The sequence below is a fragment of the Nicotiana tabacum genome, chromosome 19 (genome assembly GCF_000715075.1).
Source record: "Nicotiana tabacum cultivar K326 chromosome 19, ASM71507v2, whole genome shotgun sequence".
NCBI classification, from domain to species: Eukaryota; Viridiplantae; Streptophyta; class Magnoliopsida; order Solanales; family Solanaceae; genus Nicotiana; species Nicotiana tabacum.
The window spans coordinates 149,049,588-149,060,011 of NC_134098.1; the positions used below are offsets into that span (position 1 = coordinate 149,049,588).

Below are 10,424 nucleotides of genomic sequence, written 5' to 3' on the forward strand. Positions count from 1 at the left end.
AAAATGTTGACCAAAGTCAATTCAGTTGAGTTTTAAAGCTCTAATTCATATTTTAATTCATTTTTTCACCTGAAAACTTTCCGAAAAATTTTACGGACTGCACGCGCAAGTCGAGGAATGAGAAATAGTACTTTTTGAGGTCTTAGAATATAAAATTAATTATTAAATTTAAAGATGACATTTTGGGTCATCACACCGAACTTAGAAAATACGATCCAATCCGAGCTTATTTGGATTGGGTTTGGATTGTCATTTCTTCAATCCGAAATCGAAAATCCAAATCGAAATTTTTATATTCAATCTGAACTGCCCGAACGTCCACCCCTAGAGGTGATTAGGCAAAATATAGCTTTGCTTCAGCTAACCGAGGACGTGACTTTTGATAGGAAGGTGTGGAGGTCGAGGATTAAGGTTGTGGGTTAGTAGGTAGTTGTGTGTGTTTTCGGACATTTTCAGTGTTATTAGTAGCAGTCTTGTATTCTAATATTGTAGATTTCTATCACTACATATTATTTTTTTCCGCCTGGTTTCCTTTTATCTTGTTCTCGTTACTGCTTGTTGCTATTGCTTTTTTCTCATTTTTCCTCGTGTCGAGGGTTTACTGAAAATAATCTCTCTAGATTTACTGTAGGGGTGTTTGGGTACTATCTACCCTCTCGAGACCCCTCTTGTGAGAGTATACCAATTATTTTGGTTGTTGTTGTAATGGAAATCTAAAGGACTAAAAGACGTTGACCATAACGTGGATGCCACATTAATAAAAACTGCTACATAGTTTATATGTATTATTACATACTCCCTCTATTTCAATTTATGTGAACACATTTAACTGTGCACGAAATTTAAGAAAAGAGAGAAAACTTTTGAACTTGTGGTGTAAAATGAGGCATATATATTTTGTGTGGCTATAAATCATTGCATAAAGGTAAATTATTTCCAAATAAGGAAAAAAGGTCATTCTTTTTGGCATGGACCAAAAAGAAAATAGGTTCACATAAATTGAAATGGAGGGAGTATTATGGAGTAAATTTCATGGGTGGTCATTCAACTTTGTGTTCATTACCCAAAAATTTCATGGGTGGTCATTCAATTTTTTATTAACATTAATTTTTAAGATATATAGATAGTATTATTAAATTTGTTAGTAACATTACTGTGAACAAATCTCAAGTCAACATTCTTAACCATATCTAATAAAATATTTTTAATAAAAATTATAAAATCAAAGCTTACTGATTTATCGGCCAAGCAATTTGCGTTAATTTAATAAATAAAATACCCACATTTAGCATACTGGCACATCACATTAATACTTTCAAATAAATAATATTAATAAAAAAAGCTAAAACTTAATAATAAACTCAAATATCTTTGAAATGTTTTGTAAAAGTTTTACTGACTATAAAAAACTATTATTTGTTAAAAAAATCCGTTTTTATTATTTAAAATTAATATTAAAAATTAAAAATTAAATATTTTTTTATCATTTTTATATTTTAAAGTATGTTCATGTTTGAATATGATTAAACAAATTGAGTTCCATGAAAAAATTACATATACTGATATATCATAAAAATAATAAATAAAATAATATAAAGTTATTTTAATTATAAGTAAAATACCTAGGTAAAAATATATTATATAGTATATAATATAGAAGCTATTACATAAATGAACGGATTTATAATGTTAATGGCATAATAGACTTTTCAAGTAAAAGTATTATAAAATCTGGCCAAGGTGACTTTTGTGATAGATAGAGCAAAGTAAAATGATTTTTGTGTAACAAAAGAAAGAAAAATAATTTTTGGGGTAATGAACACAAAGTTGAATGACTTTTACGTAAGTTAAAAAAAAAGTGACTTTTGGATAATAAACACAAAGCTAAAGGACCACCCATGAAATTTACTGTCACAGTTTACTTAGTGCCCGTCCTATTCATCCTTTCTACAAAATTTAATTATATTCAGTTTAATCATAACTTGGGAAAAAACAAGAGAGAAAAAATATCAAACATAGAAACTGTAAAGAAGATGGAGAAACATGTCCGACATGAAGTGATAGACATATAAGAGTTGAAAGAAATTAATTAGGTAATACTCCAAAAAGAAATAACATAAGACCAAAGCATTTAATTTGCAGAAAACATGAAGATAAATGCAGTTAGTAGTAGTCGTATCTTCGTGATGGCCCATCGACCAAGTCGAGCATAACCTGTCTTGATCTTGCCGCAATCTGAGCTTCAATTTGAGCTGCAATTAGCTGCTTATGAGCATCATTAGCTGAATTTATCATCTCAACTGCTGAATTTGGATTTGGATTTTGACGTTGTTGTGATCTCGGTAAAACATCATCTTCACGACTTGCACAATGCAAGTGCGTCCCGAAATCACATTCAGCGCAATAGTACAACCAATCGTCTTTGTTCATTATTGCATTGCAGATATCACAAGCAAATACGGTCTCTTTATCTTCGTATGGAGAACCATAGAACAGCTCCAACTCATGTGGGTGTTTGTCAACATGTATTGACCTTGGAATTTGGATTTCCTCTTCCTCTTCCTCTTCCTCTTCCTCTTTGTCGCTGTCTTCCTCTTCTTCTTCTTCAGGTTCCACTTCCTCCTCTTCTTCTTCCTCTTCCTCTTCCACTTCTTCTTCTTCTTCATATGCTTCCTCTTCCTCTTCCTGATTGGTTTCTTGTATCTTGATTGGTGCTTCCTTTGGTTTCATGATTATTACTGGATTTACTTCTGGTTTGTTGGGTACTGGCCGTTCTCGTTCTTGTTGGCTGACAGGTTTGGAATTTCCACATTCGAGATGTGTTCCAAAATCACATTCAGCACAATAATACAACCAGTAATTAAGATCTGCATTGTCGTGACAGAGATCACAAACAAAAACAGTGCTCTCATCTTCCTCATCATCATCAAAAGGTGAATAAAATATGAGCTCAAGTTCATGACGGTGCTGGGGAAGTAATACAGTTTGAGGCAAAAGTGCACAACGCAAGTGGATATCAAATTCACAAGGGGCACAACTAAAACTATAGCCATTGCCATTAGAGCCACAAGCCTTGCAAGTATACGACCGATTCGTGTAAGTAGGAACTGGGAGAAGGGTCAAGCGGTGGTAAGAATGAGATGAATGATCGAGAAAACGAGGGGCATTTAAGCAGTTTTCATGGAGAAAATATTTGCAGCTAATGCAGCCATATAAATTAGGCTTGTTATTATTGTTTGATTTTTCACAAGCATTGCAACTGAGAGTTTCAGCTTCTGTTGAATTCACGAGTTTCAAGATGTGAGGGTGGCTCTTTGACATGTAGCATCTCTCCGTTTCTCTCTTCCCATTTTCCTTATAATTAACTTCGTTGGTAATCAATAAGAAGGTATACAATGGAAATATATACTCCCTCCATTTCAATTTATGTGAACCTGTTTGACTAGACACGGAGTTTAAGAAAAAATGAAGACTTTTGAAATTTGTGGTCCTAAACAAGTCAAAAAGAGACCCGGAGTATTTGTGTGGTTATAAAAGCTTCTCATTAATGGTAGAATTGTAAGTTTAAACTAAATTGTTACCAAATTTAGAAAGGGGTCATTCTTTTTGGAACAGACCAAAAAGAAAATAGGTTCACATAAACTGGAACAGATGGATTATATATATATATATATATATATATATATATATATATATATAGATAGCAAGTTCAGTGATTGCACTGGCTAATATATATTAGAGAGATAGCAAGTTCAGTGATTACACTAGCTAATTTGTATTCGTATTTACAGCTACCCTATATATTTAACTAGAATATGATACTAATAATTTGGCAGTGCTAATTGATTGCTTGCTTCAACGTACGACTTGGTTTTCATCTTCTTTTAATCTATTTTGTAAGTCGTCTCCGACAACAATTTGGCCAATTGCTATTCAAAAGTAGTTTAGTTAGCATAATTTGACTGATTAAAATGGCGTAATTGCATTATGAAGGTTTTTGCTATTATTCATATAGATAATGCTAGCTTGAGAGAGGCATTGTGCAAGTAGACTTTCATTTGCTCGTACAGCTCATTATTTAAGAACCTTTATTCTAGTTGGCTTTGTAAATGGTCGTTTGTGATATAAATAGGAAGTTAAATCCACCGGACCACCAATTTCGACAAATTTAAGTCACGAGTTCGAACGGTGGAAGCGACTACTAATACTTGCATTAAAATAGACTGTCTACATTACAATCCATAGGTGCAGTTCTTCACCAAATCCTACATAAACGCATGATGCTTTATGCATACGGAACTGACTTTTTGATAAGTCAACTATATTGAGGTTCATGGAAGTTACTGTCAAAGTCTACTGTTAGACTTTTTGCTCTACCATGTTGTCATTTGATCATTCATTATCATAGTGCTGACTAATAATTCATTCTACTATACGTTTCATTTAGACTAGTATTTATTTGCTTGATTCAAATAAAACCAAAAAGATATTTAGTGCCAACTAATTTAATTTTTAAACCAAAAGTGGAACGAACTGTTTCGTTCTCTCATATAGTCATATTCATTATTCTCTCAGAAACAAAATTATATAGTAATCATTTATATCATCCCTAACTTGCAAACCGATCACTCAGCCTTAGACCTACTTTCATGCTTAGATTAGTACTATCAATTTTACATTGTACGTGTCATTTTCCATTTTTTCTTTAATTCTTATCATTTTTGTTCTCGAAGGGAAGAGTGGATCATGAACATAATATAAAGGGGGAAAAAGAAGTAGGAAGGACCATGAGATTACAGTTTCACACAAAGGTATATATGGTGAATGGTATTAGTTGGGTTCTATTTTTCTTTTCTTTTTTTGCCTACTAAATTATAGTTGAGCACAATGATCAAAAATCCACTTCAAACGAAACAAATTAACAAGAGATTTACTCTTTTATTGTGAAAATTAAAATATAAAAACCAAATGAAAAACCAATGAAAACAACAGCACGGAGTTTTCAAAGAAACATATATAACACATTGAGGGAGGAACACCTCCCAAAACAATCAACCAGCTTGTAAGTTTAAGGTAATAAATCACAGAGACTCTCATCTCTAGTAAGAAAAGAGCTTTTATTTAAGTTTGTGACCTATGAGCATAAATCCGTTGCTATTTCGTCGAAATTAGCTACCGATTATTTTCGGTCACTAAAATACGTCTCTAGTGAACCATTAATAACGATGAGAGCTACGCCACATATTGGTTATAGTTTGGGCGTTCATATAAGCCATTTGAGCTTGAAAGTTAAGCCTTGCCTGTTGTCCTTGAGCTTTGATTGTTGCCATCATCAATCTCTGCTCATTAGTCATATTCTCTTCCTCTTCTTCTTCTTCGTTCTCAAGGCTCGAACCATCTTCTCTTTTAAGAGTCGCGCATTTCAAGTGAGTGCTAAATTTACAATCGGCACAATAATAGAGCCAATTGCTATCATTGCAAAGTCCATCGCAAACCTTGCAAAAGAGATGCACATAATCGTCAATGGGAAATGGCCATTGATATTGGAGAGTAAGAGAGTGCTGGTGATCTTCACGAGTCACAGTTTCAGCCCAAGAGATAGCACAATTAGTATGGAGGCTAAAGTTGCACTCGAGGCATTCATAAACAAAAGCTTTTGGTTCTTCACCACATGCATTGCAACCAAAATAAATTGAGTCTCGTTCGGGTAGACTGGGGTACAAAGTGAGAGGGTGATTAGGATGAGAATTGTGTTGAATTTTTCTTGGTAATTCGAAGCATGATTTGTGAAGGGTGAATTTACAATTGGGTTTGGTGCATTTGTAAGAAATGCCAGAAAGTTTATTCTCACAACCTGAGCAGATTATCTCATTTGTTTCTTGAACTTCAGAGAGTTCTAAGGCATGGGGGTGGCTGAAATGCTTCATATTTTTATTTTTATTTTTGCTTATTCGTTTAACACTTAGTACTAGTGTGGTTTTAAGTATTCTGTAAGTGATATACATAGCATGTTAAATATAGAAATCTTGGCAAGTTGGTGACATGAAAGTCAAATATTGAGGGTCAAGGAATTTACGTTTGTGGAAAATTTTACGGGGTATAATGAGTTGACTAATGACTTCGTGCTTCCAAATTTGGACATTTGAAATATCGTAAGCAAGTTGAGTGATTAAAAAGTCAAAGATGAACATAGACTTTGGACTTTAACTGGATCAGCTTGTGCTACCATAGCAAGTTGCTTATTGACCCTACGTTATACATTTGGAGCAATTCTTTTTTTATTTTGGATATTTCAAAAATAAAATCTCCTAAATATATATGTTTTGTTATAAAATAAAAGCAACTTAGTAAAACATGAACAAGACATGTTGTTATGAAATAAAAGTAATTTAATAAAACATGAACAAGAAATGGAGATAGAGAGAAGGAAGAGATTTTCTTCTTCAATTTTGTGTGTATTTTCCTATCTATTACAAGGCCTTTATATAGGCATGAAAAGTGAAGAAAAATATGTCATTGAATATGTCATTAAGCATAGAAATATGTCATTGAATATGTCATTAAGCATTTGAGAAGATCATGGAGGAAGAGTAGACATCCACCATAATTTGATTTTTCTTATAACACTCCCCCTTGGATGTCCATAGATAATGTACCTCGTTAAAACCTTATTAGAAAAAAAATCCTATGGGAAAAAAAATTCCTAGTGAGGGAAAAAGAGTACACATATTTAGAAATACGCCTTTTGGTTGCCTCGTTAAAAACCTTGCAAGGAAAACCCAGTGGGACAAAACCTTGTAAGGAGAAAAGAGTACAACGCGTATTAACTCCCCCTGATGAGAGCATCAATTCACATCCTTGAGCCTTCGCATCCCAATCTTGTACACTAGTTTCTTGAAGGTTGACGTCGGTAGAGATTTGGTGAACAAATCAGCCATATTATCACTTGAACGGATCTGTTGCACATTGATATCACCATTCTTTTGAAGATCATGTGTAAAAAATAACTTTGGTGAAATGTGTTTTGTCCTACCCCATTTTATGAATCCTCCCTTCAACTGGGATATGCATGCTGCATTGTCTTCATACGCATTGTCTTCATACAAAATTGTGGGTAGTTTGTCACACTTCAAACCATATTTGTCTCGAATAAGGTGTATTATAGACCTCAACCATACACATTCTCGACTTGCTTCATGAATAGCAATTATCTCATCATGATTAGATGAAGTAGTCACGATTGATTGCTTAGTCGATCTCCAAGATATGACAGTGACTCCATATATATACACATAGCCTATTTGAGATCGAACCTTTTGTGGGTCATATAAATACCCAGCATCGGCATAACCAACAAGATCGGGACTGCAATCATTTCCATAAAATAATCTCATACCGATAGTCCCTTTTAGATACCGCAATATGTGTTTGACTCCATTCCAATGTCTCCTTGTAGGAGCAGAGCTATATCTTGTTAAGACATTAACTGAAAAAGTTATGTCAGACCTTGTAATGTTAGAAAGATACATTAGTGCACCAATTGCACTAAGATATGGTACGTCGGGACCAAGAAGCTCTTCATTATTTTCATGAGGTCGGAATGGATGTGCTTTATCCATATAAAATCGCTTTAAAATCATTTTAGTGTATGTTGATTGATGGACAAAAATTCCATCTTTCATATACTCAATTTGTAGACCAAGACAAAATTTTGTCTTTTCAAGATTTCATTACAAATTCTTTCTTTAGATAGTCTATTACTTTAGGAAGCTCTACTGCTTTAGGAAGCTCCCTAGGAGTTCCAATGATATTTAAATCATCAACATACACGGTGATTATAACAAATTTAGATCCAGATCTTTTATAAAGACACAAGAACAAATTGAATCATTCTTGTACCCTTCTTTCAACAGGTACTCACTCAGGCGATTATACCACATGTGCCCTAATTGTTTCAATCCGCATAAGAATTTTTGAAGCTTTATTTAATAAATTACTTGGAAACCTTAATATGCTTCAGAACAATTTAAATCCTTCAATGATTTTCATTATACGGATATCACGTTTTTCTTGTATTGCCAGATTAAAACCTGAAATGGTGACATCCACCACAGGAGAACATGTCTCTATATAATCAATGCCAGGATATTTGCAAATCTTCTTGTGACATAAGTCGTCTTTATGTCTATCGACTTGACCTTCTTCTTTTTTTCGCACAAGAACACATTTATACCTCAACTGGCTTTATACTTTCAGGTGTTGGGACTATCCGTCCAACTTCATATTTTTCATGTGAAATCAATTTTCATTGCGTATTTTTCATTTGGCCAATTATTTATCTGTCCAAATTTCATGATAGATTTGATCTCAAGATCCTCGTCAATATTAATAATATTGAGCGCTACATTATATTAACAATATCGTCGACGATCATTTAATATCGGTTCTACTATTATTTAATAAAGACATAACTTATTGAGATCTCTTTATCTTATTATTTCTAGGTACCTGAGCCTCTCTCATGAGGTCTTATGAAGTGTTATGTCGTAGTGCTCTTCTAGAGCACTTGCCTCCTTATTATGACCATCTTGAACATTTGCTCCTCTCCTTCTTCAAGGAGTTTTATCTTTGGAACCGATTAGTCTATTATGGTTTATGCATGCCATGGACTCTATTCATTATGGACTTTATTTTATTTGGAGCATTAGCAGCTGAATATGACATTTAGCTTTGGGTCAGCAAATACGCCCGACAATATTTTACAAATGAATTATTACTTGAACTTCAAGTTCACATTTTCTCGTACGAGGATCTCGATGTACTCATAATAATTCATTATATGCATTACTTTTTCAGCTGCCCATTTTTTCTCCCTATTATTGGGATCACCAACACATATCCCTAGCCTTATTTGGGGATCCATCTTTGTGTACTGTGGTGGAATAATTAAATCATATAGCACATTCATATTTGTAAATGGAAATTATTTGGTTCCTGACCCTGAACCGATTGTGATAGGGAGAACTTATCATAACTTGGCTAGATGCTTACAAGTGCTATTGTATATTAAATAATACATCAAATACCAAATTTTATTTTGGCAATTTTGTTCTCATAACCAATGGTTTAGATATAATTGGAGGCATACAATTTCTACTAAACCAACTTGAATTTAAACCAGTATTATCAAGATAAATCATCATAATTTATATTCTGGAACTGTGCTATAATAATTTGAGCAATCAATCTTGCAAAAGCCAAACTACAAGTTGATAACAAATGTACATGTGACCATAAAATAGATGCATCTATGAAACTCATATAATAGTAAACGGTCCACATGGAAGGTGACTGGGCCCATATATTTATCACCTTTTATTCATTCCAGAAATCAAGGGATTCAATCCCTAACCTTAACTGGTATATCATGGGAATAAGCAGCACAAGAGAATTCTTGAAGAATCTTATATTTCTTCAATATATGCCAATGTAATTCTCAATTAATTTTTTTTTTCGCATCATAATTGAACCGAGATGGTCAACCGGTCATGCCAACTAATATTTATTTCAGTAAACCTCTAGTTTACTTGTGGCTTGTGATTGCATCATCATGCTTATACTTGTGTAGTACAAATAAAAGAAAAGTCATGTAACTTTTCATATTTACCCGGTATGATTATAGTAATATAAAGATATTCAATCTTCTTTTCATTTATAGTCTCAATATGCCAACCACTTTGGCTAATATATTTGTAAATCAAAATATTTCTTTTGAAACTTACTACAATATTAATGTTATGAACAATTTCATTCATCCAGGTAGTAACAAATTAGTTCTTTCAGAGCTCTTAACTTTTTTTGTACTACAAGATCTTTTGTCACACCATCCATATAATGAATGTCTCATTCACAAAGAGAATCATATCATAATAATTGTAATGTTCAAAATCATCACAAGCAAAATAATTTTTTTTGCTTTAATTTTGCTTTTAATAACTTTCATAAGGCATGACAAAATATATTTTGGCGTATCATATGCATGCGACCAATGATATATTTATGTAACTACACAATAATATTCATTATCTTTCTTTGTCTCAAACCTCCCTTAGAGGTGAGTTGTAGTATTTATCCAACTATGCACAAGTACATTATTATGCATAATCTTTATCATATATATATTTTCACATTCACTTTCAGGAATGAGTATGCAATCTCAATGTTTATCACAAGTCACATTCTCTTCAAAGAATTTCTCCCTTTTTATAATTACCATAGTGATAACTATTATTATTTTGGCCTTTCGCACGCCCACATTCATTGGTCAACCACTTGTCTTTATTTAGACTTATCATGCACTACTATCACATTCACTTCAAGAATGGAGCAAATCAAGTGGGACAAGCTTCATGCATTTTCATGAA

The 10,424-nt window shown here is 33.1% G+C and overlaps 1 protein-coding gene and 1 pseudogene across 1 annotated transcript; both read right to left on the minus strand.

The window, feature by feature from the left end:
- Positions 1 to 2,072: 2,072 nt before the first annotated feature.
- LOC142173898 (uncharacterized) lies at positions 2,073 to 3,619 on the minus strand (annotated as a pseudogene).
- A 1,442-nt stretch (positions 3,620 to 5,061) lies between these two features.
- Positions 5,062 to 5,947, minus strand: LOC142173900 (protein VACUOLELESS GAMETOPHYTES-like). Its single transcript, XM_075239816.1, has one exon. The coding sequence runs from the start codon at positions 5,925 to 5,927 to the stop codon at positions 5,217 to 5,219; it is 711 nt and encodes a 236-aa protein (XP_075095917.1). The 5' UTR covers positions 5,928 to 5,947; the 3' UTR covers positions 5,062 to 5,216.
- Positions 5,948 to 10,424: the final 4,477 nt, after the last annotated feature.

Excerpts from the sequence above, each read along its gene's own strand:
- LOC142173900 (XM_075239816.1), bottom strand. The coding sequence starts at position 5,927 with ATGAAGCATTTCAGCCACCCCCATGCCTTAGAACTCTCTGAAGTTCAA.